This window comes from Vespula pensylvanica, chromosome 4 (assembly GCF_014466175.1).
Source record: "Vespula pensylvanica isolate Volc-1 chromosome 4, ASM1446617v1, whole genome shotgun sequence".
Taxonomy (NCBI): Eukaryota; Metazoa; Arthropoda; class Insecta; order Hymenoptera; family Vespidae; genus Vespula; species Vespula pensylvanica.
The window spans coordinates 7247443-7274893 of NC_057688.1; the positions used below are offsets into that span (position 1 = coordinate 7247443).

Genomic DNA, 27451 nt, shown 5'->3' on the forward strand with positions numbered 1-27451 from the left:
AAAATTATTAGAAAAAGTGATAATTAAAAAAGTTTGATTACTTAAATTTTATTGCTTTAGCGCCTTTGAGTTTAACATTTTTTTCTGATCATTTTCTTTTTTATTGGTTCAAGAGGGCGCTCAATTGGTTGACGTGTTTTTAGCCGCGGAACAGCAAAAATGGCGAAATCGAAATCTGCAAAGTGCGCGAAAATATCGCTTTGCATTGTTGATCAATTTAGCTACTAAAGCGAATATTGATTTTCTGTAGCTTAATCGTGAAGAGAATTCATTTTGTGTTTATCGTGAAACATTTATTTTATCTATAATTTGCTGTTTTAGCATTAAACGACCTTTAGGTCTGTTTGTACACAGCGGTGCGTAGTGCACTGTGGGACAGCAATGGTGGGCGCGTGATTTTGAACAAATTCGAGATATCAAGGGAACGCGTAGGTATGTACGATAAATCGTGGAACTTCTTTTTGAAAGCATTTAAATGACATTGTAATGTTTAGGGAACATGTTCGCCATATATATAACGATTTTATCATAAATAATGTGAGTTTCGTGGCACGCCCCCACCCAACACTGTACGTACCTGATACGAATTGATGAATTTTAGGTTAAGTTAAATTTTGTGTGATATCGAGCTTATGTTTAGAAAGATTCTCGTTAAATTTTACGAATTAATATTTGGAGTGTTTTTCATTGAACAGAATGTTTCTGCCGAATTAAAATGAGTGCATTAAAGTTCATTAAATACGTGTACCAGTTCGTTTTACGGAAAATGGCGCGTTCTAGCAATAAATGGCGCTAATGTTCCTGAGTGGTTCATTCTTCGAATTTTCCATCATCATTCAAATTTGATTGTTCTAATAATTAAGAGTCAAGAATTGACCTGTCACCTGCATTATTACCTACATTAGTACGTATTTAAGATGTATTTTACTCATCAATCGTGTTTTCATGTTTCTTCAAGATTTGAATTTTTGAATTTTTAAATTCTTACTTAATGGTCTGATTTGCTTAACATATTGTAAAGTGATTTTGTACTCAGTTATTTTCTTAGATCACTTCTTTTATATTAATATATTAAATTTGTATTATATTATTTACAATATTTATTAATATTATATATATCTCTAATCTGCATATGTTCTAGTAGTATTTACAGTTATCTGCGACGATATTGATAAAGTTTAGACATTAATTATTTATAACTTTTAATATAATAAAAAATAACATAAACATATTATTATAATAATCAATTTCAATAGGCAGTATCTATGCAGTCTATCATTATTTTATTATTTAATGCACAAATAATTAGTAGTGTAAAAGTTCAATATTAATAAATATGAAATTACGGAGAATTAATCTACTACTTTTTACCATTTAATTAAAATTATTAATAACTTAGAATATAGAAAAAACAAATCATTATGCTTAGTATGATGATATTTGTAATATTATATATCACTTTTGATAGGTAATATCGTCATGTCTTTGAATAAAGGACAAAATGCAAGGGCTTTAGTTGAACCTTTAGCTCTTGATTCCCGTACATTAGGCGATGGAGATCTTAGTGCTCTAACACTTTCACATAGCAATGAACAATATTCATCAAATGATTTTGAAGCATTTGCGAATATTCAAGCTGAATTGGAATGTATGAATGCGGAAGAAGTCATGGCTACCGACGAAGAGCAAGTAATGATAGAGCAAAACATTGAGGCTGAAACTATTGTACCTGATGTGGAAATGTCTGAAGTTTCAGAACAAATTCAAGCAGAAGAAATAGTTTTCACAAGTGCAAGTCAAAATAATCAAAATATTATATTTCAAACTAAGCCGTCGCTACAAAGGGTTCCTGTATCTGCAGTGCAGGTACTTTTATTTTGTAAATTGTCTTTATCTCACAAGATTTATTATAAAATTAATTTATTTATATTGTAACAACAATGTTCATAGGTCAAACAGAACATTTGCCCAGCTACTCAAAGTCAGTCAATCATGATAGTCTCTCCAGCAAGTGGACAAGGTACTAGCCAAATTCTAAAAATTTCTCATCCCGCATCAGCATCGACTGGACAATTACAATCTATAGCACAAACTCTTATAACAGCAAAACCTGCAGATGGTAGTGTTCTACAATTAAGATCGACACAAGCAAATAAACCTGTGATGGCAACTAGCCATTCAGGAAGTATTACATTAAGTAATATACAAAATGTAAAAACAGTGCAAACAACCAAACGTTCAGTACAAAGTAATCAACAAAATCGGAATGTAAGAAAGATTTTATATATTTTGTTTATTTTATATTTTAATAATAAAGCTAATTTAATGACAACATGTGTTCTGATAGGTTTATACTAAAATGATATTAGCTGGAAGTCAAACACAACCAGGACAACAAGTCCTTATAACAAGTTCACAGAATGAAATCCAACCAGCTCAAACAATAAAGTTTTTAAGTAGTAATGTAAGTAGTCAAAATATAACAAGTCCAACAAAAACTATAACATTGGCACAAGCACAACAAATGGGATTACTTACTACAAACAAAGTTCAGCATATTTTACCATCAACTCCACAAAAACAAGTATATATTATTTTTTCATGTTACAAAAATGTCAAATTATTTAATTCTCATATGATAATCTTTTCATGTCATTTAAAGGGTATCATTGTTAACAAAATGGTCCAGTCCTCATCAGCTCAATCATCTACAATGACAATAGTTTCCAGTAGTGCTGTAAAATCTCCAACAAAAATATTACCAGCTCCAATAATTAATTCTCAGGTGAAGCCATCTACAATTCCAAATCAACAATCAGTATTTTCTTCTTCAAGTAAAACAAATGTGCAGCCAAGCCCCCAAAAAGTAATTATTAGACAGGTAATTTTTTGTAAATTCATTTGAGTTCAAATAAATTAAACAAATTAATATTATAATTTCTTTTTATAATTAATTAACTTTGTATTTTGAATTTTATATGATGTATTCTATATTATTGTAGAGTTCTTTGAAGCCTGGAACTGTGTTAGGAAGTGGACAAGTTATTAGAATACCTGCGACTCAAAATATCGTAACTGGATCCAGTCAAGTACATCAAATTCAAATGCCAGGAAGACAGGTAAAATTATTTGTTCTATTATATGTGATTTTTTATTACATAACATTAAAATTGTTACATATATATTTATATTATAGGTGCAATATGTTAGATTGGTGAGTACTCCTTCATCTGCAAGTACCAATGTTGTTACTGTAGGTAAATCAAAACCACAAACACAGACCTTACAAACTGTAGGAGTAAGTCAAAAGTTAGGTGGACAACAACAGATAGTAAAGGTATAAAATGTGTATGAGAACACATGGCAGATAAAGTTTATTATCTTATTAATTAAATCAATCATTATTCCTAATAAATTCAATTGCAGGTTGTTCCTTTAAACACTAGTAATCAATCGTTAAGAACAGTAGCACCAAAGACTACCCTAACTGGAAGTGGCCAGAGATTGATAATTCCTGCTGCTGCAACAGTAGCAAATCAACCTAAAAATACTGTTGCTATACCAGCATCTGCTTTAAGTCAACTTGCATCTGGTCAAGCTGTTCTTTCAACTAATCCCAACGTTAGTAATATTGTCGTTTTGCCAGCACAGTATATACAACAGGTATAGTGTATATATGTATATGTGTGTATGTATATATATATATATATATATATATATATATATATTTATTTATTTATTAAATTTATTCCAAATGTTATTTTTAAATTAAAAAGAGAAAAGAAAGGTATTACTTATATTATTTCATTGAAATAGCAACATACGGAAGACGGAAAAATAAAATCACAGCAATCTACTCCTAACTTATTAGGAAATACACAAAGTTTACAAAGTCCAACTGGCAATTTAACTTCTGGATCTATTCCTGAAACTAAAGCATCTCAGAGATCATATGCAAATGTCGAACCAAATGGTATTAGACCAAGGAAACCATGTAATTGCACTAAATCGCAATGTCTTAAATTGTGAGTAATATAAAAAGCAATTATATATATAAATGAATATAATTAATATTAAGAGTTACACAATATTAACTTTTTTATATTGAATGAGAATTGATATTTTAATCATTGATAATACATGCTTCAGAATTGTGTTCATATCCAGTAGTAGTAGGCTGTGAATTACTATTTATTTGTTTGTTAATATTCCATTATAAAAATGACAGTCTACAAAAGCTTCTATACTTCAGAGACATATATTGAAATCGCGAAGCTACATATTTTCATGTAAAATAACAGGAATGTTTAAGTGTTATTTATAGAAATAAAAATTCTATATATTTTGTGCACTCTTATATGAATATATTCGTATAAAATTGATATTGATTTAAACCATGGATATAATCGCACACAGATATTGTGATTGCTTTGCAAATGGAGAGTTTTGTCATATGTGCAATTGTAATAATTGCTCCAACAATCTTGGCAACGAAGAAGAAAGGCAAAGAGCGATCAAATCGTGTTTGGAACGTAATCCGAATGCTTTTCGTCCAAAAATTGGGAAAGGTCGTGAAACTGGTGATGATATTCGTAGACACAATAAAGGCTGCAATTGCAAACGAAGTGGATGTTTAAAAAATTATTGTGAATGTTATGAGGTATTGTAAATAATTATTAAGTATTTATCAGAAAATAATATTATTAATAAACTAATAACAAACTGATCATTATAAACAAAACATTAGTAAAGGACTAGTTTGTGAAATGAAAATGTATGATTAAGAGAAATTTTATGAATTTCAGGCTAAAATTCCGTGTTCTGCAAATTGTAAATGCATAGGATGTCGAAATATAGAAGAACCTAATTTAGAAAAAAAATCCTTAAAAGATTTGGCAGATGCAGCTGAAGTAAGGACAGCACAATTAACGTTAAATAAAGCAAAACTGCAATTATCTGAAATGGCTTTCAGACCACCAGCTGTTTCAAATACGGGTGCAAGGTATGTAATTATATAAGATAATAAATAAATTTTTGAATGCATAAGATCTTAGTTAATAATATGTAATAATGCATGTGTGGTATATTTAGAAATTAATTATGTAACTCGCCTATTTTGACATAATTAATAAAATATATTTTTTTATATTGCCTAGGCAACCATTTAATTTTTTGACTGATAAAGTAGTAGAAATGACTTGTCAGTGCTTAATGGCACAAGCTTATGAAGCTGAACGCGATATGTTTGATGATGAAACATCGCAAAGACTTATAATCGAAGAATTTGGACGATGTCTCAAAGAAATTATAGAGTCGGCACATAAAGCAGAAGCTACCTAGCAGGTGCAGTTTGAAAATAACTTTTTTTTTTATTCTTACAAACGTCCACAAAAATTTTACGATTAAGAATATTAAGTCTCAGTATATTTTAAATATATTATTCAAATTAAATCATGAAATTCGCAATGGAAATATTACATACCAAAGAATGCAATAAAAATGCATATGCATTTTTATTATATATGATACATCACAATCAAGAGAGCGGTATTTATGACAGTTAAATCATGATAATTTCATCTAAATAAAACTTCTATTTGATTTATAATTGAATTTGAAATTTGGATATAACAAAATATTAGGGGCTGATTAGATGATAGGATATATTATCATACATAATATTATATATATATGTGATGATATAAAAATTAATATTTATTTCTATGAAATCTATGAAAAAGTTATGAGAATTTAGTAAATTTTGTGGTACTGTTTGCCTGTGGGTATGACGAAAAAGATTATATTGCTTTAAATTCGGTATAAGAGAACTTTGTCTTATTGTAATTAAAGTAGTCAATTATTGCTTTCAGTGATATATATATATATATGTATGTATGTATGTATGTATATATATGATGATATGGTATGATATGATATGATATGATATATGTGTGTGTGTATATATATATATATGTATGTATGTATGTATATATATATCATTGCATGTATGGATATAGCAATATATTCATTATAAAATATTTTCGCGTGCAAAATATAGTAATATTACAGATGACTTTTAGTTTTTAACTGTATAAATCATTCAGCATGTATAATAATTACTGGATGTATTAATTCCAACATTAATTAAATAGTTAAGGCCATTATTACATGAATCCCTTCTATTTTCATTTGATTACTCTTGATGGAACATGATATTTAAAGACACTGTATTATGGAGTATTATATTTCATATTATAATTCATATAATATCGATTCTTGAGTTTTTATAAAATCATTATTGATAAATGTGATATTTCGAAATATGAAAACTCGAAATTTAAATATTAATGGGATTGCAATTATGTTTTTACATTTTGTTTATTCTTTTTTGTTTTTTGTTTTTTTCTTTTCAGAACAAAAATTCAGTAAATTTCATTTTAATCATTTATATGAGTACTTATAGAATATATTTGTTCTCTGAGTAATTTAGAGTATATGTGGCTTTGGAGGGAATCTTACATATGTTGAAGTCATAATCAATTAATATATGTTTTAGTTTGTCCTCTTGTTGATTATTGATAATGAATTAGTTACATATATATAGTTTTTCATAAAATAAAATATCATTACATTGAAATCGTAAATCTTTTTTCTGTAGCAAAATAAATGACATTCATCTTTAAATTACGTTCAATGATGTCAATTACTATACTTAATTGAAGTATGCTAATAATGTTATACAAAATCAATTTAATTATTAATAATTACTTAATCCTCCATGAAATAGATTATAAATGTGGTTGTAACAACAATATATTGAAATTATAGTGTAGGAATTAATAAAAAAAAAGTACAGTTTATATATATATATTATATGTATATATTATAATATATAAGAACGAAAGTGTAATATAAACAGAAATATATATTATATATTTACAAAAACTGCACTTTTTAAAGAAGATTAATAATTATTTTAAGTACATATAAATATATACATATTGTACAAAATATCGTGTTATGCATGATTGCAATTAATTGAAAGTTTAAACGTTAGTATTTCATTCAAATATATTTTGCTTTACTTATTTAAATATATATTACTTTAATCCGATAAAACTTATGCATACTTCGATTAATATTTTTTATTAGAATACATTGTGAATATACAGGCTTAGAATAAATATATGAACTTTAATATAATATTGAATAATTATGTTCATAGAGCAGCTGATGTAGATAAGAATATGTTGATAAATGATAGAACATTAATCTTTAATAAAGCGTTTTTTGTAAATAATGAAAATCTGATATCACAGAGCTACAATAATTTACTAAAAAGAAACGTTTATTTATTAAAGAAGAACATGCATTATGCATCATAAATTTTCTTTTCCTTTTTCTTTTTTTTGTAAGCAATGGAAAAAAGCAATTCCCTTACAATATATGTAATTATGTTATCCTACGTACGATATATGAGAAATAAAATTTAGAGTTAAATTCAAATATTATGTAAATATATGATGTGAGATGCATAGATTGTAGCGCATTAATTAAATAAATGTAATATCGTGTTTGATATCAGGTTTTTTATAAAAAGAAATCACTTTAAGTGTTTGTATATCAAAAAGCGTTGTATATATATTATACATATGAATCACATTAGTACATCTTCTATTTCTAATGTATTGATTCAATCATTACTATTGTATGTTATAGGTAAAAAATATAATACACATAACAGCATATGAAAGAATTTAATATTTTCATTGCAAAATTTAAAATTTGACAATTTTATTTTTTGTATTATTTTTATCTTTGTCACTCTTATTTTTCTCAATGCTTGAATCTAAAGATTCTAAAGTACCATCTGTAATTTTATCTACTGTAATTACAGATTCTTCTTTTTCTTTGATCAAATCTGGACAATCTTTTTTCAAATGTGTAACATCCCCACAAATCTTGCAAGCTCCTCCATCAGGATAGATTCCTCTAGGATTATCTGGACATTGTTTAGAAATATGTCCTTGTTCACGACATATAAAGCAAGTTGCATATCTGTACTCTGGAGCTTTAGTTACTTTGCATTCAAAATGAGTATGTTCAGTTGAACCACACTTAAAACAAATTCCTGTACCAGATTGTTCGTTTGCAAGTTCAGGACAGTCAGATAAATTATGACCAGATTTACGACAGTGAAAGCAAACATGCTTTTTGGCACGTGCTAATTCCTTTTCAGCTTTCCTTCTTTCCAATTTCATTGCAATATCAATTTCTGATTTTGGTATACCTGGAAATGAAAAAATCATTTTATAATATATATAAAGTAACAAAAGATTTTTTCACTCATATACATACCTTGCATTACCATTTTTTTTCGTAAATCTTTTAATCTCTCTGCATCTTCTTTTTTTACTGGAAATCCATCATACTTGACTATCTCTACTTCTACTCCATTAAGTGTCATTTTTATAGGTCCATAATCAGGCTTTCTTCTTTTATGTTCTTTGTCATCTCTAATTTTTGGGGCCTTCCTCTTATTATTTGGTTTGAACATTTTACCATTATAATGATTAAATTTACTATTAAAATAATTATTTCCATTTGTATGATTTTTATTGAACCTTGAAGGGTAATTAGTGTCATTGTATTTTGCATTAGGAAAATCAGTATTATTAATTTTAGATTCTTCCTCGTTTGTTGAAGTTGTAATAGTTGAATCATGTAGATTCCTATTTTGCTTTTTCATATTACGTTTTTGTCGCTTGCTTAAAACTTGGTGAGATTGTGAAATATTATTTTCATTGTCTACTACTTTTGTATCTAAATTAACATTATTTTCTATTTGGATTTTTGATTTATTTTCACTGTTAATATGTTTTTTCTTTTTGATTTTGTTAGATACTATATCTTGAGTGACTTTTTCATCATATTTTTTATCATCAAAACTTGCCCAAGTATCAACTGCTGTATCATTAGTAGATTCTTGTTTTTCACTTAAAAGTTCTTTCGCTGTTTTTACCTTTTTTTCTGTTATTTCATTTTCAGTTAATTGCTGCTTCATAACATGCCATGGTGTAGCATCATTGGGCAAGCGTTCATTTGATGCTTTGGACCCTTTTGCTCTTGTATATCTTGTCATGATCTAAAATAAAATTATTATGATGATATTAACATTTGTTTAAATATTAAAAAATAATAAATAAATATACTTACTAGTTAGATACTTACTATCTTTATGTAAAAAAAAATGCAAACAATACCATAACCTAACTTTTTGCACCACGTGTATCACGCAGGAAGCGGATGATAAATGGTAATAATTTGAATTCTTCACTAATAATATTACAACTTATAAACTTTTTAAATATTTTGCAATATAAATAAATATATATAACATTTTTTTATTTTATCTCACTTTATTATTGCTTATTATTTCTAAGATTTAGCAAAAGTTTGATGCAACTTGACGTCACTTCACTCGACTGTATTGTAAAATACTTTACTACTGTTTACATAACCTATATATAGTAGACTTATTCAATTAAAATATTGTTCAATTAATTATTGTCGCAAAGAATACTTTTAATAAAAAGGTACATATAAATAAGAAAATTTTACATTAAAAATTTTTTCATTATCTGAAAAAATTTTACTTGTGACATTAATTACATAATAACTTCTTTTCTTATAAATTAATTAATGGAAGATATTGATAAAGTATATTTTGTAAAATATAATATTATAAATCTTTTTATTTTATTTACCTTATTAGGTGTATTTAAATTTTAGGATAATTCAAACAACAGATTCACAATGGCATCTAATAAAAATTATTAAACAATTGTTTATTGTATTATATCGATAAATATAATTATAATATCAACATAATGATACTGAAATGGTATGTAAAAATATGTACATATTTAAACTTTTAAATTAAATGTAAGATACTAAATATATATGACTTTTGTAGGTATCATTTTTATTCTACTCTCTTTAGAAATACAAAGCAGTTAACAATCAACAGAAATTTTTCAACAATAGTTAATGTGAATAAAAGTCCAAATGAATTAGAACTTTTAGGACAAAAATATTTGATAGATGAATGGACAAATATCACACCACAAATCATTTCAAAATTAGGACGTAATTTACATGTTACTCGATATCATCCGTTGTCTCTTGTACGTCAACGGGTGATTGATTATTTTTATAAAAATTATCGCAACAGAACAGGAAATCCATTGTTTAGTGTATTTGATAATTTAAATCCTATAGTCACTGTCGCACAAAATTTTGATTCTTTACTTGTTCCCAAAGATCACCCTAGCAGAACAAAAAATGATTGTTATTACATCAATCATGACATTTTATTGAGAGCTCACACAACTGCTCACCAAGCAGATCTCATTTCAATGGGATTAAACAATTTTCTTGTAGTTGGAGATGTATATCGTAGAGACGAAATAGATTCTACTCATTATCCTGTTTTCCATCAAATTGATGCTGTTAGAATATGTACAAGAGAAGAAATATTTAAAAATGTAAATGGTTCAGGAGACTTAAAGTTGTTCGATTCTAGAGAAGTAGAATCTGCAGAAAAACAAGGTTCTCATACCTTAGAGTCTGTAAAAATAATGGAACACGAATTGAAAAGTTGTTTAGTTGGTTTGGCAAAAGCAATTTTTGGACAAGGTATAATAAAATTATTAAATACAATAATTATATAAATATTTTAATTATATATATTGAGAAAAAAATGTATGGGAATCATTTGAATAGATATAAAATGCCGTTGGGTTGATCAATATTTCCCATTTACGCATCCGTCGTGGGAATTAGAAGTTTTCCATGAAAATAAATGGCTAGAAATATTAGGATGTGGTATTATAAGACAAAGTATTTTAAACAAATCTGGAGCAGGAGATCGCATGGGATGGGCATTTGGAATGGGTTTAGAACGTCTAGCTATGTGTCTTTACAATATACCAGATATAAGATTGTTTTGGAGTGCTGATACCGGTTTTTTAAATCAATTTAAAATAGATGATATTAATACAAAGATACAATATAAGGTATATGATCAACAAATATATTTTAAAAATAATGTTCGTATAACATTGATTATAAAATAAATGTTTACAGGCCATCAGCATTTATCCGCAGTGCAGAAATGATATAAGTTTCTGGTTACCAGATGATGATCATTATACTTCAAATAATTTTTATGAATTAGTTAGAGAAATTGGAGATGATATTATTGAACAAGTTATATTGAAGGATGTATTTACGCATCCTAAAACCAAAAAAACATCTCACTGTTATACCATAGTGTATAGACATATGGAACGTACATTGTTAAAAACAGAAGTTAATGATATTCATCATAAAATAGAGAAAGCTGCAAAAGAGAGATTTCATGTTACTATACGATAATGGAACGAATAAAGCTTCATAATTTATATAGTTCGATGAATATCTATCTTGTTTACAATATATAATACTTGAAGGAAATAAAAAAAATCAATGGAAGGAAGATAATATTTTATTTATGCTAAATTAATTATAAATGTATCATGGAACAAACAATATTTATCTAGGAACAACTATATCATCTATAGTGTTTTATTAACATTATGATTAATAACAATTACAAGTAGCTCCTGCATGCATATTTAACATATATTGATATACAAAATGTTTGCCAATTTTATATCTTATTTAACAACGTAGGTATAGTAAACAAGAGATATTTAATGCAAATAATATTGAAATATTTTTTGACTCAATCAAATTCATTGCACAAATAAAGTTTATCTTAATAAATAGAATATGTATTAGTTCATACCAAGTTAATGAAATAAAGAAAGTTAAAAAATTTTTTCTAATATTTAACACAGACTGTTATATTACAGACCTATGTTATCTTCAATTGCCAGTTTAAACAGATAAGAAATACGAACATATATTTTATAATTATAAATTATAATTATAATTTCAAAATTGTAATTGAAGTGGCATTTATTTTGGAAAGAATCGATCTACAAGTATTGAACTAAATATTATCTACTTTCTATCATGCCACATATAATATTTTATAAATACATTCAATATAAAAATATTATAAAATATTTGCTAATTTTGCAAATATAAATATAATAACATCAAAAATATAGTAAAATTCATAGAAATCATAAATGCCATGCAATCTTATATGATAGAAGACTAGCATGGAAGAAAAGATTTGATTAATTTATATTAATTAATAAATAGATTATTGTAACAACAGAATTATTATTAATAATGACATAAAAATGCAAGATCTGTATTAAAAGCTTTCTTGTGATGAGATTTCTGTTCGCAATTAGAAATTAATTTGCACTATAATTCGAAGTGAATATAAATAGCCTTGTATTAAGCAATAATTTAAATTACATTGAACTTGTTTTCTTCAGTCAATTTTAATTAAGACAGCTCTGATTGACTATAAATATTGATGTAATAAATATCCAATATAATTTACAACATTGAAGAACTTTAAGTTCTGCAATCCATATCTTGGGATATATATTAATATTTTTTGCTTAGAATTTATACAAAAATAGTTAGTGGATAAAATGGTGCATATACTTTTTTGTGTAAAATTTTCAACAGCATTTTGAAATCGATTAATCGAATTAATGATTTGAAAAAATAACCGATATACAAACATGAATATTTTTGCCGTAATTTTATATAAATTAATATTTTATCGCTTGTAATACTTTTGGTATAATAAGACTGATATATGTCCTTCATGATAATTTGGTATAACTTGGAGGAGAGAATTTTTTTCTCAAAAACTTCAGAATATATAGTGGCATACAAGAAACTAAAGTGATGACTAACACTTTCCATAAAAAATCAGTTGTTTTTATAAATTCAGCATCTGTTTTAAAGAGAAAGAAAGAGAGGATATAATTATAGATTATTATATTTTACCATAAAACAAAAATTAAATAAAGAATTACACTTACCAAAGTAGTCTTTTAGAACGACTAAAGACAATAAATAGAGTGCTAAAGAAAAGATCTCTGCTAAGATCATAATATGATGCCATGTTCTAATTGTTAAGGCAACCATAATCAATTCTGTCAAGACCAATGCAGAAAAGCTGATTGCTACTATGTGAATGAATTCATCTTCAAACATAATAAGTGCACCATACATTATTACTCCTCCTGAAAAATAGATTTTTGTGTAATAATTATATCTTACTTATATACTATATAAATATTAAATGATTACTCTATTACATACCTTGATATATGCTTATCAATACCCACATAAAGAATGTTTTATAAGAAAGTGATCGACCTTTACTGAGTTCTTTATAAAGTTCTGGATAAGTAAGTGCAATTTTTCCTGACACATCTTTATCTAATACCAAAGAAAAAACAGGAAACATTGTATAGATTGTAGCATATCTGTAAGAAATATTTTATAACATATAATAATTAATATTTTAGTACAAGTATATAACAGGAAGTCATATTTATAGCACATATAATATACCTACCCAACCATAAGAAAACCTTGATATAAGGCAACTGAAGAAAGATAAAATACAGCTGAAAATACAGCTTGCATTGTTGAAATAATTAAACCTCGATGAATTACAAATTGACTCAATGCAGCTGATCGTTTATAACTTCTTCTACCGTGAACTAATAGTAAATGAGAAAGATGATTAAATTGTGAGATAGAAAAATCTGCAGCTAATGAGGCTTGACGTCCTTCAAGACCTTCGAGACCAATACCTGCGAGATATTCAATTAATAATCATTACAAAATAATATGAATTATACAATTATATCATTAGTATATATATTATATTTACGTACCGGCATCAGCAGCTTGTATCATAGATACGTCATTACCTCCGTCACCAACAGCAGCTGTTCTTTTACCAGTGTGTCTTTGTATTAGACTGACAACATCAGCTTTTTGTGTGGGTGAACAACGACAACAAACAACAGCAGGTGACCCACATGCAAGTTCCAAAAATTCTTGTTCATAATATTGTAAGCATACGTCTAATGAATCACCACTGATAACTAAGGCACAATCTTGTTTTTTACGGAAAGTATTTAGTTCTAAATGCGCATCAGTTCGCGTAAGAACAGATTTAAAAACATGAAGTCCTTTCGTACGTGAAACCAATAAAGAAGATTTTGCTATACACGTTGCTGTTTCCAATTTGTCGCCAGTCAACATCCAGACCTGAAAATAGTAAAAATTACAATAGAATAATTTATTCATATATATTTTTTAGATGTGTAAGATTCTTGCCTTAATTCCTGCATTTCTTAATAACTCCAATGTTGTTCTTACTCCATTTTGGAGTTTGTCTTCTACGCCAGTTACACACAATAATTCCATTTCACGTTCAAGACTTTCAACGACAGCTGTAACTCTCGAAACACGATCACTAACGTACATTCTTGCAGCGTTATATCTAAAATATAAAGAAAATAAAAGGTATTTAAAAAGATTACACGAAATATATCGATGGATATTAGAAAACATTTTTTTCTCGAATACTTTGTTTCAAAATCAAGGTATTGTTCTTCTGTCAAATTTTTTTTTGCTACAACCAGCGTTCTTAAGCCTTCACGTGCCATATTACCACATTCTTCTTCTAGCCAGTCATTATACTGTACTATCCCAGACATAACAACGTCTGCACCTTTCAAATAAAATACAATTTCTGAGGTGGCTTCTGATTTGACTATTATACCCATTCTTTTTGTTTCAGAAGTGAATGGAAATATCTGTAATATAGTATAATTTAATATTTTTCCATTTGGAGCTTTCAACTGCATGGAATTCAGATCGCGTTTGACCAAAGCTAATCCCACTTCTTCTGTCCATTTTACTAATGCCACTTCGTCTGGGCTTGAAGCTTGATAATTACGTTTCTGTTCAGGCAAGTAATAATGCTGATCAGCTTCTGCTTGACTAAAATATAAAAACACAGTAACAGCAAAAGAATATGATAAGAATTATAGTTTATTTTTATTTTCATAACATTTACCTCTGAACAGAACCAGAATCTCCAGTCTCTCCTGTTTCTACACTCACTGAATCCAAATTAGTAGTTGCACTAATTTCATCATAAACTGGTGTAACATTATGACATAATGCTAAAGCATGTACCGCATCATAAATTCTCGTACTTTCAGATCTTCTCATTTTTCCGCTATGCACGGGTGGTTTTGTTGGAGAATTTTCCATAGTAGTATAGCAGGATTTTAATACAGATGTTACTTCATCAAATGTTTCCTGAGAATACGATATTGTCCCCATATGTAATTTTTTAAAAACCATTATATTTTGCGTTAATGTTCCAGTCTTATCACTCAGTAGATAGGATATACGACCAAGTTCTTCTGGAATTGTAGTTGTTCTTACAACTGTACCGGCAATGTCTTTATCTCGTTGTATACACCAAGCATAAAATGCTTTTCCAATATCCAAATTTACTCGTAAACTGATTGGTATAATATAAGAAAATAATAAAACAAAACGGAACATATAACGATACCAAGGGCCATTGAATCCCTTTAAACACATCATGACCAATGCAAGCCCAATAACTGCACAAAATAGGACCTAAAAAATCATATTAAAATAGTATTTCATGATGAATCAAAAACAAAAATACATTTATTTATTATACATAAAATACCTTAGTCAACTGATTTATCTCTTGATCAAGCAAACCAACTTTGGATCTTGGTGCAGAATGATTCATTAAAGATCTTGTTTCTTGTCCAGTATAAACGACTATTCCAAGTGCTGATCCAGATGCTACGGCGGTATTAGCCCATAAAGTATTGTCAACTCCCAAACTTTCTTCACTGCTATATCCATCATACTGTGAATGGAACATGCACATTAATCAGAGAAACATATCAAAATTATTTTTGATACTTACACGGGTAAATGTACCGATGAAACTATGAATATCTTTTTGAGGTTTTTCAACATATAAACTTGCTTTTATATCAAACAATTGAGAATGATTTTCTAATTTTTGAGTTGCTGGTATTGCCAATCTTAATTTCCAATCTGTTTCTCCATCTAATTGATCGGTTCTTACAAAGCATGCACCAGACTTTTCTGTTGTACGTAATAGTACTAAATCTGCTGGTACTCTTTGACCTTTTTCTACTATAACCTGTTAAAAAATTAAAATATTTTAATTATTGCTGGATTCAAACTAATTAAAATTAATTTCTCTATAGATAATGTCTTACCAAATCACCAACTCGTAATTTAGAACTTGGAACTAATTCTGGTATATCCAAACCTTTTACCAATCTTTGATATTTTTGAGCATTGACTTCCTTGTCTCTTTTGTATCTTCTGAAATCATCTACAGCTTCTCGACAGATCGTGACGGTCAAAACGAAACATAATGGTCCCCAATATGTATACAAATATCCTATTCTTATATCTGGTATAAACTGAGATATTGCCATAAGCAAAAAGTATAGATTAAGAAAGAACTTAAACTGTTGAAAGAGGACCTAAGAAAATACAGATACGAAACATAAATCATTGCGATTCCGAACAAATTTCATACATATAATTATATTCATCGTACAAAAGTAATACATACCATAGGTAAGAAAGTAACAACATTGTATTTCTGATTTCTTATGACATTTGTAGGAAATTTATCATACATGGGCTGACCAATATGAATAACTCTTGCTCTTAATTCTCTTTCTCTGCAACATCTTCTCCACATCCATGTACAACATCTATAAATAATTAACATAATAATACATATAAAAACTCTTCTATACTGTTATCTGTACAGATCAGATATCAAATCATTAAAAATTTTATATATAGCAGTATATAGATATAAAATCACTAACAATAAATTTTTACTTATACTAATCATCTTGCTAGCTGAAATTGAAGTATTGAAATATGATCATTAACAATATCTAATCAGTTCTTCTAGATTAATCGTAGTGAATACGAATAAATTAAATATATGTCATTAAAAGAAATATCACCTTGTCCACGAATTACTATTTCGCGGTCTTGATATTAATGGTATGTCTTCTTTCGAAAGTCTTATTACGTTGCTTTGTGTCTCCATTTAGATATTTTTTCTTCATGAGATTTACATACGTATATAACAAAGATATATATGTATACGTATTATGTATATATATATGTGTGTATAATAGACAATATTCTCTCAGAATGCTTACAAATTCGTTGATATCTATTCGCGTCAATCCAACTGCGAACTTTGTTATGACATCATTTCAAACAGGGAACATATAATCACGAGAGAAGCATTAACTCTTTGTCGCGCAGAAAAAATTAATAAAAATAATTGTTTTAGAATAAATTTTTATGGAAAATCGTTAAAATTTTCTCTTTGTATATTACGATTGTCTGATTTTTTTCATTTCTCGAATTAGAAGTGCATCGAAGTTGAAATATCAGCAGGAGTTTGATAAAAATCTCTATCATTGATTTAACGTTGAAAACCAATGGCAGACAGGACAGCGTTGCAAGCTTACAACGCGCAGTTACTTTTATATCTTATTCCGTTTTTAATGAAATTATTTATTTCAAAAGATTGACAGATTTAGTAAGTATTATCGCGAATAAAATAAATACTTAAATTATATATTTGTTAATTATGTGTGTGTATGTGTGCATACATATATATATATATACACATAATTACATATATATATTTATATATACATGTAGAGTAAACACGTTATATTTATTTGTACTAAAAAAATTCCCTAGATATGTATAAAAAGTATTATATACGAAAAAACTTATAAAAGATATATATATATATATATTAATAATAATAATATTTAATATAAATCGTAATAGAAATATCATAATAGAAAGGTACGAAATATTACTATCTATTTTCAAAAAAAAAAAGTCGATCGAAAAACGAGATTGGTGTGTGTGTGTGTGTGTGTGTGTATGTGTGCGCGTGAAGGGTTGTATGCTATTCAATTTTAATTATAAATATTTGATAGATAATTTATTTTCGTTTAACTTACCCGCACAAACCAGTTTTAAGGAACTTCGAACAATTATTAAATCGTCGTCTTCTAGAGGTCAAAAGTCGTATACTATCCTCAGGAGGTTGGAGAAGATAGTCCGTTTCTTCGTCCATTTCAAAGTCCCGCTCATCCGAACTGAGCCGCAATGGCATCTCCTCCAACCTCATACTCTTTCGATAATCACAATATTGTATATACGCGTACTTCAATGTTTTTTTTTTTTTTTTTTTTTTGACAATCGTTTAACCCTCTTTGTTAAGAGATATCAATAGTAATGTTTTTTATTTTTGTTCGTCTTATACGTTGCTTTTTTTTCGACGATATGTAAATATCTTAAATCTACTTTCATTAGCTTATGTGTATTAACTTTTTTTTCTTACGATGCAATATCACGTGACCCAAAGTAACACAGTCTTCTTTGTAACACATAGTATCTGCCGAGAAATTCAAGTCTGACAGAGAGAGAAGAATTTCATTTACAATAACAGTAGTTTTTCGTATACCTATTTAACGGCATCGTTATAAGACGTCACAATGTACTAATTGTCCTTTCGATGATTCGACCGATATATCCTGCCTGTTTATTTACAATATAATAATCACATATACACAAATGAGATTGCCTCTCTTCTCTGCTGGATGTAGTATGTGTGTAATCGTTCTCGAGGTAAGTTGTTATTCCTATCGTAACGCATGTCTATCTTTTGAACAATTCTTAATATTAAATTACGATTATAGATCAAGTATATGTTATAGGCGATAACTATGAAGTATCTTTTTCCTTAACCGTGCATAATGGTACTTCAAAATTCGCGATACCCGCAATACGACGATATATTGTGCGCGTCCATATTGGGCATTCGACGATCACGTGTGCGTTTACGCATGCTCCTAAGTATTTATTCAGAATTATATTTCTTAGTTAGGCAAATAATTTATATATAGGAAGTTAGTATATACATACACACACACACACACACACACACATACATATATATATTTAAATAATTAATGTTGTGATATATGATTACATTTTTTTTTATTCATTGGCAAGAAAAGTCTCAAGTTATTAATAATTATAAAGAAAAGAATTTTTACAATGATATTTATCACTTGATTAGATAATTTGATATTTTTGTATTAGTGATGTAATAGCGTTTTTTTCTACCGTTATATCTTCAGACTTTACCTTATCTTCCAAGTATTTAAGCAATCGAGAACAATTTTCTTTTTCATGATCTGCCATGAAATTTATAGCAAGATTAAATCTGTTACACGTACTTAGAGTAGTTAGAATTTCGATAATTGCTTTAATTTCTTCTGCATTCAAGGAATTTTGCTTTTCGTACTCAAGACATACGTTAATAATATCGCAGAGAAAGAATGGGGGAATCTCGCTGTTGAATATTTTATTTTTTAAAATGTCCCTTAAAAAAGATAGATTATGTAACAATGTATTTTAATATGTTTTCTCCTTTTTCTTTTTTTTTTTTTTTTTTTACTTTTATAAGAACAGTAATGCATTACCTGGTATTATAAAGGTAAAAAAACTTTATTTTACCATCATTAGTATTTCTCCACATTTGAATAAATGTTTTATAATTTTTTGGAATTGTATTAGCAAATTCATCAAGTTTTTCTTTAATTAGTTTCGTTCCATTTTCATATGTCGAAGTTAAAAATTCTGATTTATGATTTGTGCTTATAGAATTCCATAATACTGCAGATTTAGATTTAATATCTTTTGGTTCTAATGGTTTTAAATGAGCTGCATTTACCTATTAAATGCAAAAAGTATCACAAAAAAAGCATGTAACATTGAATCTTTATTTATTTATTTAATATTTCTTTTCAATGACTTACCATTTGTCTAAAGTGTTCATAAGTAGGTACTCCCTGTTCCACTGCCCTGATTTTTGCATCATTTTGCAATTTATATAACTCATTCGCTTTAAGCTCTTCATACAACTCGTCTTGTAATATTTTATAATCGATTGGTGATTTCAATATACTCATTTTATTCAAATTATTAACACAAATGTCAGCGAAATGTACAGTCTATATCTTGAATCGGTAGAATGAGTAATAATAACCTATGTTTGGTAAAGATATAGTCTTTATTACTATGGTTACGTATAACAGAAACATTTTTCTTTAGTGATTTTATCAATACAGTTCAAGAATAAAGTATGTGTATTTTAAAGTAGATTACAATGTACAAGCATATTTTTAACAGCATTGTAATATAAAAATCTTGCATATATAATATTATCAGGAATTATTGCAAAGAATCTTTAGTAATGGTAATATCTGTTTCAGGCATCAAATTTTTTTCTTTCAATATTTTGCTTTGCATCCTTTTGTAGAATTTCTCATGCGTTCTCTTCATTTCAAGGATTTCTTTCATTTCTTCCTTATCTTCCTCCTAAAATTTATCAGTATAATTCGTTTAATAAGAAATAAGAACAAACAAATCGTCTGTAATATTTAAAACGATGTACCGTTTGATTTAAACGCAATACTAATGCTCTTCGACCATCGGACATCGGTTGTGAATAGTCCATTAATTTTTTTAATCTTTCTGCAGGACTCACTCCTCTTTCGACTACCAAAACGATTCGCGCCCACTACAATTTTCAACAGATGTGATTTTAATCATCAACTCCGTATGAAACAATCTGTATATGTAATATCAATTTATTATTTTTTTTTTCCTTTTTTTTAATAACGATCCAAATATACCTGTCGTTGCCATTCGTTTCTTGTTTCAGCAATTTTTTGATAAGTATTTCCCATCATAGCAATTAACATGTTAACGAGTAAAATTGCAACAATTGCCATGTAAAGTACGAAAAGAAGCTATAAAATATAAAAAATATAATAGATATGTTAATAATATCGTACTTTTTGTTTCTTCTAATATATGAAAATTATTTAATGCACAAGTATTATTTTAATAGTTTATTATAAATATTTTTTATTTTTTACTACTTTTATTTTCTAGCGTATACGAACATTGAAATGAAGCTTGTGTTTTGCGTAGTAATATCATAAAGAAGCCATTTAGAGATATGTAATATTCTGCATTCTTGCGGTGACATTACCTTGGCCTCTATTTCATGTTCTGTTCTTTCGAACGCTCCATAATAATCACCGAAATTCGTCATGCTCATAAGAAACATTGCCATGATACTCTCCATTGGAGATGGCATCGGATTAGTCGTTGAATCGTCGACGCCGTCCGGCGTATTAGGATTGTCAAAGGATAAGAATATGATGTAATAAGCTAGAATTATAAAAAGAGTAACACAGTTGTTAGTAGTTAACACTATTTCTTTCAAATATAAAAAGGTCAATTACGCAGATGTTCTCAGTAGTTTCTTTTAATTGGAATAATGATTATTTATATAGATCAAATATTTTATACATGTAGAAAAAAAAAATTGCATGTTAAAAAGGCACAGTTTTTAAACGAGTTTGATGAATTCCGTTTGCTGAGTAGGTTTGAAAGTCTACTTAAAAGTTAACACTATCTCTTTCAAATATTGAAAGGTCAATTTCGCTGGATGTTCTCAATTGGAATAATGATTATTTATGTGTTTGTATATAGATCAAATTTTTTGTAGATGTAGAAAAAAAGTTGTATATTAAAAAGGCGTGCCTTTTAAACGAGTTCGATGAATTTCGTTCGCTGAATAGTTTTTAAAGTTTGTTTAAAAAAAATTCTCAATTTTATTATGTACATTATTTTAGAAACAAAGAAATATATGTATATATATATATATTTATTTATAAAATTACCTTGAGAAAAGCCCATAACAAATACCAAATAGATCGCAACGAATCTGAGAAGATCGCCCATGATCATTCTGTAAATCATAACGACGAATGGACCAACAGTTTTGAAGCCTCTACAAAAGAATAAAAAATAAGGTGCTGTCGTTAACATAACGACGACAGCAAGCATGTCTTCGACTTCGTCGGCACAAGTTAATCTGAGTGCTGGAAACGAAAGTAAGAGACAACAGGAGAATAAAAACATTACTCGAGATGGTGCTGTCATCTGAAAACGAGATTGTTATTATTACTTTTATTGTTAATTTATATTCTAGAATTTTTTTTCTCTTTCCTTTTGCCCGCTTAAAAAAAGAGAAGGTAATTTTCTTACGAGATTCTCAATGAACATATTCAATCCTAAAAATCTTGCTTCCCTTAAAGCAGCGGCGATATAAAGAACAGCAGCAATCTCCATGAATATCTCGGCTATTAAACGAATTTTTCCTGATACAGAATTTAAGTGCATTAATCTGCATTCTTCTGTGAATGTTCGCCACCTGTTTGCAATCACGTTGAATTAAAAACTATCACTTTATAATGGAATAATCGATCTCAACATTTTGTTTTTTTTCTCTCTTTTTTTCTTCTTTACACCTACTTCTTTTTTTTCGAACATTTTACAGAATATTTATTTTATTTTATTTTTGATATGTGTATTAATTAATATATATCTTGTTATTGATATAAGATTCTTAATCTCCAAATCAAGTGAAATTTTGTGTAATTAGTGTTTATAATCCGACGGAAAGTTAAGACTTATATGTATGTGTAAGTTATATAACACACACACACAAATATATATTTTATTTTTAGTTTATTGTCGACATTTTGATAAATATATTTAATTTTACTTACCAACTTTTTTTGTTGCTGATTTCAGTAACACCGTTGATATTACTTCCCCTTATCGTAGAATTAAGTTTAAGTAAATCATCGATCGTATTGATGCGATTAGTTGCGTTAATATTTTGATGAATTTCATTGTAGAAAGTACGATTGGTATGATTAGCAAAACTTGTATCGAATTGATCTAATGTATCATTTTCCTCTATCATTGATGATAATATTGGTAACAAAGCATCCTTTAGTAACGACGTCATATTCGACATTAATTGTAAGGAAATCTTATCGAGAACGTTGTTCGAATTTTTCGTAAATCTTGTCTTCGATATCAAGCTCGTTGTTAGATTTTTAACGATCGATTCGGAGATATCACCAATTTGCAATGATTTTAAAATTCGTGTTGTTTCCACTGTCATTGGATAGGAAGAAATATTTAAAGTTGGATCGGTAGTTGTAATAGTCGTTGTTGCAGCAGAATTTTCCAATGTCCATGATGGTCCAGGACGTAATGTGAAACTTATTAGAGATAGAATGAAGTAGAAACAGAATAGATAAAATTGTTGATAAAATCTATAAGAATCATCGAAAATATTAATATATACTTTTCACGTTGAAAAATGTACGAACTTTTAATTACTGACCGATCTTTAACGAATGTATTCCATTTGGCATTTAAAAGATCAACCAGAGTACCATCCAACAATTCAAGATGCTCGTCTTTGTCCTGTAAAAAGAATAGTACTGTAATCGTACACATTTTTTATTGTAATCGTTCGTTAAATTTTATATATAAAATTTTATTAAAACCTACGCCAAAAACAACTAGATTTAGAGCAGAATTGTGACTTATATGTCCTGTGTTCACGTCTATCGTATCGACTTGTGATAAAGGATAAGCCGCACACGTTATACTTCCAATTTGCCAATAAATTTCTCTTTCAATATTTAAAATGTGAAAGAACATTTCGACTCTTCCCAATTTTGCTGACAATGTTAATGGTGTTAAATGTTGAACGTTCCTGATAGACAATGATGCACCTACTTCGTAAGCCATGTCAAAAGTCGTCTGAAAAATTTTTTCATAGTTAAATCATTTTTATTAGTTACGATATTATAATTATTAATACGAGTTAGTCTATGTTTCGCGCCTGGAAGTAGGCAATGGTTCATTCTTAGTCGATAATGTAGTTGACTGTTGCTATATAAAGGGATAGGCAACCCGTTTTACATACTTCTATGATCACATTGCCTATCGAAGGGACCAAAGAAAATTTTTTTACCGACATAAGACAACCAGTAATTAAATTATCGACAATGTATCAAGTTTTATCTAGCTGCAGGCGCAATATTTAACATTTCCATTAACAATTATAGAAGAATGATAAACAAATATAACTAATAATTAATGATCTTAAAAAAAGTAAAATAAACTTTACCAATTTTTCATAAATGACGAGCATATGTAATACAGTATTTCCATTCGTGTCTTGTTTATCAGGATCGGCACCTCTGGCTAATATGAGTCTATAACATTCCTCTTGACCTAGACATGCTGCAAAATTGAGAGGATATTCTCCCCAATAAACGTATCTGATAAAAAAGGCATCGAAGTTCGATAAAAGTTATCGATTCTTTTTTTTAAATTTATCACTTTCAGATTTAATATATGTACCCGCTATAATTTGTTTCTGGGGCAACGCAAACCCATTCGTGTTCCAAACTATCGTATCTCGAAGCTTTTTGATCTTCAGGAGACATGAAATTACCGAAGCAACGTTCGTGTACGTCAGCTCCACAATCTAGAAGATATTTTACCATGGCTGGATCTTCATTAACAATTGCTATGTGTAGTACGTTTTCTCCTATTAAATTGAAAAGAATGAATTATAAATATTAAATTGAATATAATAATTGGATCTCGTAATTATTTCGTAATAATTCCATCGTTATTATTTTGTGATATTTTAAAGAGGAGACGTTAACCAGGCTTCGTCTATCCACCTGGTATAGATTCGTAGATGTACTTACTTACTTGGCCGATGCATGTAAGGACGTAAATAGATTATGACTAACGACAAGCTATTTGCGATATGATGAAAAAAATGCTTCGACATTAGGTGAGGAAAATCAACTTGACCTCGATGTGAAATAACTTCACGATGGAGGGAGAAGTCGTAAAATTAATTGCTGCAGATTTGCCAGAGGCCATACGTTAATGTCTCGTCTTAGAGATCCTAATCGTTAATGATCATAACATGTGTAGGTACTTGCGGTTGATGAATAGTTGAATTGTTAAACGTCAATGATGAAACCATAACACACATTAGGTCGATAAGCATTTAATCATACTTTTTGAATTTTCATGAAAAATGTTGAATTTTCATATATATTGTAAGATATTTCATCTGACTCACCGTAATACTCATCGCTTATGTAAATATCATTTATCAAATTCGGATAAAAGCGTAACAATCTTTTTGCCAAGTCCGCGTGAATGGCTGTTGCGTGTAACATACACAAATGTAAAATAGTTTCACCGACGGCTCCTCTTTCGCTCAGACTCCAACATACCAATCTGTGCTTGCTTTTATCTGTGATTAAAAATATTTGATAAATGTTTATAGGATATCGTCCGTATCGTTAAATAAATTTACACGGTTATAATTAACTTTTTTTTACCTATCTTACTCTCGTCCACGTCTTCGTCATTCAAATCTTTGTTTATATCGTAATCTGCTGGATTTTCCATAGCTTTCAATGCTGGTAACTGAAATAATTTTTTTTTTTTTTTTTTTAATATTCAATGTACCTTTATTTTTTTTTATTTAAAAAGAATATATATATATATATATAGTATTTTCAGTCGTTTTTACCATTTTATGTCTTGGCCGATCTTTATTCCTAAATAACACTAATTTCTCAACAGGTATCCATTTGCCTTTTCCCTTGTTGTACAAAAATGGTTCTACCTTCGTTCTTAAAGCATGATCCAGTTCCGCAAATTGCTTAGTTTGCGTAGCTCTTTTCATCATATCCACGAATAGTCCACCCCCTATATATGAGTGAATATAAAATTCTTAGAAAGTAACATACTATGAATTCGTTCTATCTGTGTGTGTGTGTGTGTGTGTGTGTGTGTGTGTGTGTGTGTGTATGTGTGTCTTATGTATAATTTTCAATTTCTGCTGCGATCTGGTAAACTTCTATTAGAATGGCCGGGGATCGGTCTCTCATATATTAAAATAAAATCTGTGGTGTCCAAAGGCAAGTCAATCTATTACGTCATATCTGCAAGTATTTAGTTCATTAAGTTGAACACTTGCGAGTATCGAAGCAGTAATAGTAGGTATGTAGTAGTAACACTTCACTTTTCAAACTTAGCACACATGACTCATGGATAATAATGGATAAGGAAAGTACGAGATAGAAATTTTAATGATTCCTTTTTAATAATTATTTTTTAATTCATATTTTCTTTTATATTCTTATTGTATTTATTGATAATTATTTTCATAGGGATATATATATATATATATATATATATATATGTATGCATTATAGAATATATATACACTAATAATTATTTTTACTATTTATTTGTTATCTCTCAGACCTTCTCAAAATATTCATTCATGTTTTTGTGCCAAGGATACAATATGTTAAAAATAAAGATGAAAACTTGTAAGAAATTCACTTTAGTTTTTATATTTATGAATTCTCTGACTTAAGTGTGTAATATTTAATATTTTACAAGGATCTACATTTTGTAATTTATTCATTTTTACAATCTCTTAATTTTTGTTTATATAGACGTACTATATGACAACGTACGTATTATGATTATTTAATATTTTATTGATTTATTATTTTTTTTCGTGAAATATAGGTAGCGTCATCTGTTATGCGTTTACGTAATTATTACGTTTTTCTTGACTTATCTTTCGAGTTATATCTTTTCTACAATCCAATAATTGTTAATTTTTTATATGTAATTGTAAAATAACACTAGTTTTAATTTATGACATTATTTGTCTTTAATATATTTCCATTTCATTGAAAATGTTGGAATAATATTATTATATAGATTAATTAAAATAGCATACCTTTTAGATCTACAAATTTGTAAAGAACTATAGACGATGTATCCGTTTGTTTTTTAACACTACTTGAAACATTACTCTCGGTATTTCCCATATTAACTGATAAAAGTACTAACTTTTATTCGGGCACAAGAACGATTAATTTAAGCAAAGAATAGAACTGATATAACTTCAATAGCACTTTGGTTACTATGGTACATTCTCGTTATTGATTATACTAATTCAGATACATAAATTTGTACAACTTGGTATCTAAAATATTTCTAATAAATATATAACGTTACATTTAATTTTTACAATTGTATTTTAAATATTTTAATTTATATCTTTTTTATTTACAAAAATTGTAATATTATTTACTTTATACTTATATATATTTTTACATAATTATTTTATATAATATCAAATGGAATAAAATTCAAAATAAAAATTACAATTTTGTGGTTTTTCAATTTTATTAATTATGAAATTAACAAAGAGGATATCCTGTCTATCTTTGATAATTAAAACCATAAATCCTGTTGGATTAAAGCCACGAAACGAAAATTATACTAGATGATA

General features: G+C 28.1%; 6 protein-coding genes and 1 long non-coding RNA gene across 16 annotated transcripts; 3 read left to right on the top strand and 4 right to left on the bottom strand.

Moving 5' to 3' along the window:
• Positions 1-121: 121 nt before the first annotated feature.
• On the top strand, positions 122-6825 carry LOC122628501 (protein lin-54 homolog). 7 transcript variants are annotated; one of them, XM_043810866.1, is made up of 14 exons: positions 122-432; positions 495-601; positions 696-904; positions 1469-1866; positions 1951-2268; positions 2348-2584; positions 2663-2881; positions 3003-3119; positions 3197-3337; positions 3427-3663; positions 3817-4025; positions 4417-4660; positions 4806-5002; positions 5157-6823. In XM_043810866.1, the coding sequence occupies exons 4-14, from the start codon at positions 1480-1482 to the stop codon at positions 5338-5340; spliced, it is 2490 nt and encodes an 829-aa protein (XP_043666801.1). In that variant the 5' UTR covers positions 122-432; positions 495-601; positions 696-904; positions 1469-1479; the 3' UTR covers positions 5341-6823. The 7 variants fall into 7 exon arrangements, with proteins under 7 accessions (XP_043666801.1, XP_043666800.1, XP_043666804.1 ...); XM_043810865.1 differs by having other exon boundaries at positions 495-569; XM_043810869.1 differs by lacking the exon at positions 696-904 and having other exon boundaries at positions 495-569; positions 5157-6824.
• A 915-nt stretch (positions 6826-7740) lies between these two features.
• Positions 7741-9423, bottom strand: LOC122628486. Of its 3 annotated transcripts, none has more exons than XM_043810844.1 (3): positions 9275-9423; positions 8359-9145; positions 7741-8290 (listed from the first exon to the last, which is right to left on the bottom strand). In XM_043810844.1, the coding sequence occupies exons 2-3, from the start codon at positions 9140-9142 to the stop codon at positions 7779-7781; spliced, it is 1296 nt and encodes a 431-aa protein (XP_043666779.1). In that variant the 5' UTR covers positions 9143-9145; positions 9275-9423; the 3' UTR covers positions 7741-7778. The 3 variants fall into 3 exon arrangements, with proteins under 3 accessions (XP_043666779.1, XP_043666778.1, XP_043666777.1); XM_043810843.1 differs by having other exon boundaries at positions 9232-9421; XM_043810842.1 differs by having other exon boundaries at positions 9217-9421.
• A 31-nt stretch (positions 9424-9454) lies between these two features.
• Positions 9455-11544, top strand: LOC122628483 (probable phenylalanine--tRNA ligase, mitochondrial). Its single transcript, XM_043810840.1, has 5 exons — positions 9455-9596; positions 9793-9904; positions 9977-10698; positions 10786-11078; positions 11149-11544. The coding sequence occupies exons 2-5, from the start codon at positions 9891-9893 to the stop codon at positions 11437-11439; spliced, it is 1320 nt and encodes a 439-aa protein (XP_043666775.1). The 5' UTR covers positions 9455-9596; positions 9793-9890; the 3' UTR covers positions 11440-11544.
• LOC122628481 (probable phospholipid-transporting ATPase IIB) lies at positions 11531-18946 on the bottom strand. Of its 2 annotated transcripts, XM_043810836.1 has the most exons (14): positions 18614-18946; positions 18108-18544; positions 16670-16814; positions 16305-16577; positions 15983-16225; positions 15734-15922; positions 15080-15657; positions 14587-15003; positions 14335-14500; positions 13887-14265; positions 13562-13802; positions 13303-13469; positions 13020-13223; positions 11531-12931 (listed from the first exon to the last, which is right to left on the bottom strand). In XM_043810836.1, the coding sequence occupies exons 2-14, from the start codon at positions 18275-18277 to the stop codon at positions 12798-12800; spliced, it is 3306 nt and encodes a 1101-aa protein (XP_043666771.1). In that variant the 5' UTR covers positions 18278-18544; positions 18614-18946; the 3' UTR covers positions 11531-12797. The 2 variants fall into 2 exon arrangements, with proteins under 2 accessions (XP_043666771.1, XP_043666772.1); XM_043810837.1 differs by lacking the exons at positions 18108-18544; positions 18614-18946 and adding an exon at positions 17079-17620.
• On the top strand, positions 18868-20868 carry LOC122628495. Its single transcript, XR_006327062.1, has 2 exons — positions 18868-18983; positions 20698-20868. It is a non-coding gene; the product is annotated as an uncharacterized LOC122628495 (long non-coding RNA).
• LOC122628491 (coiled-coil domain-containing protein 103) lies at positions 19118-20387 on the bottom strand. The gene is made up of 3 exons (XM_043810855.1): positions 19974-20387; positions 19638-19888; positions 19118-19537 (listed from the first exon to the last, which is right to left on the bottom strand). Exons 1-3 carry the CDS (start codon positions 20124-20126, stop codon positions 19228-19230), a joined length of 714 nt encoding a protein of 237 aa, XP_043666790.1. The 5' UTR covers positions 20127-20387; the 3' UTR covers positions 19118-19227.
• Positions 20286-27193, bottom strand: LOC122628494 (transient receptor potential cation channel subfamily V member 5). Its single transcript, XM_043810860.1, has 15 exons — positions 26894-27193; positions 25664-25842; positions 25470-25557; positions 25205-25381; positions 24463-24652; positions 24227-24380; positions 23602-23856; positions 23432-23514; positions 22803-23360; positions 22279-22444; positions 21912-22173; positions 21215-21396; positions 20853-20969; positions 20612-20737; positions 20286-20535 (listed from the first exon to the last, which is right to left on the bottom strand). The coding sequence occupies exons 1-15, from the start codon at positions 26982-26984 to the stop codon at positions 20389-20391; spliced, it is 2775 nt and encodes a 924-aa protein (XP_043666795.1). The 5' UTR covers positions 26985-27193; the 3' UTR covers positions 20286-20388.
• Positions 27194-27451: the final 258 nt, after the last annotated feature.

Bases quoted from the DNA above. Each gene is read 5' to 3' on its own strand.
- LOC122628501 (XM_043810868.1), top strand. From the start codon at position 1,480: ATGTCTTTGAATAAAGGACAAAATGCAAGGGCTTTAGTTGAACCTTTA. The intron at 2,882-3,002 runs GTAATTTTTTGT...ATATTATTGTAG, and splicing joins AAAAAGTAATTATTAGACAG to AGTTCTTTGAAGCCTGGAAC. The intron at 4,661-4,805 runs GTATTGTAAATA...TATGAATTTCAG, and splicing joins ATTATTGTGAATGTTATGAG to GCTAAAATTCCGTGTTCTGC.
- LOC122628486 (XM_043810844.1), bottom strand. From the start codon at position 9,142: ATGACAAGATATACAAGAGCAAAAGGGTCCAAAGCATCAAATGAACGC. The intron at 8,291-8,358 runs GTATGTATATGA...TTTCATTTCCAG, and splicing joins AAAAAAAATGGTAATGCAAG to GTATACCAAAATCAGAAATT.
- LOC122628483 (XM_043810840.1), top strand. The intron at 10,699-10,785 runs GTATAATAAAAT...TCATTTGAATAG, and splicing joins AAAAGCAATTTTTGGACAAG to ATATAAAATGCCGTTGGGTT. The intron at 11,079-11,148 runs GTATATGATCAA...AAATGTTTACAG, and splicing joins ATACAAAGATACAATATAAG to GCCATCAGCATTTATCCGCA.
- LOC122628481 (XM_043810836.1), bottom strand. From the start codon at position 18,277: ATGAGGTTGGAGGAGATGCCATTGCGGCTCAGTTCGGATGAGCGGGAC. The intron at 15,004-15,079 runs GTAAATGTTATG...TTTATATTTTAG, and splicing joins GATTCTGGTTCTGTTCAGAG to TCAAGCAGAAGCTGATCAGC. The intron at 13,224-13,302 runs GTATGTAATAGA...TCTATTTTTCAG, and splicing joins ATTGATAAGCATATATCAAG to GAGGAGTAATAATGTATGGT.
- LOC122628491 (XM_043810855.1), bottom strand. From the start codon at position 20,126: ATGAGTATATTGAAATCACCAATCGATTATAAAATATTACAAGACGAG. The intron at 19,889-19,973 runs GTAAGTCATTGA...TGCATTTAATAG, and splicing joins ATGAACACTTTAGACAAATG to GTAAATGCAGCTCATTTAAA. The intron at 19,538-19,637 runs GTAATGCATTAC...ATCTTTTTTAAG, and splicing joins TTTTACCTTTATAATACCAG to GGACATTTTAAAAAATAAAA.
- LOC122628494 (XM_043810860.1), bottom strand. From the start codon at position 26,984: ATGGGAAATACCGAGAGTAATGTTTCAAGTAGTGTTAAAAAACAAACG. The intron at 22,445-22,802 runs GTAAGTAAAATT...GATTGCAAACAG, and splicing joins ATCAGCAACAAAAAAAGTTG to GTGGCGAACATTCACAGAAG. The intron at 22,174-22,278 runs GTAAGAAAATTA...TCTCGTTTTCAG, and splicing joins ATATGTTCATTGAGAATCTC to ATGACAGCACCATCTCGAGT.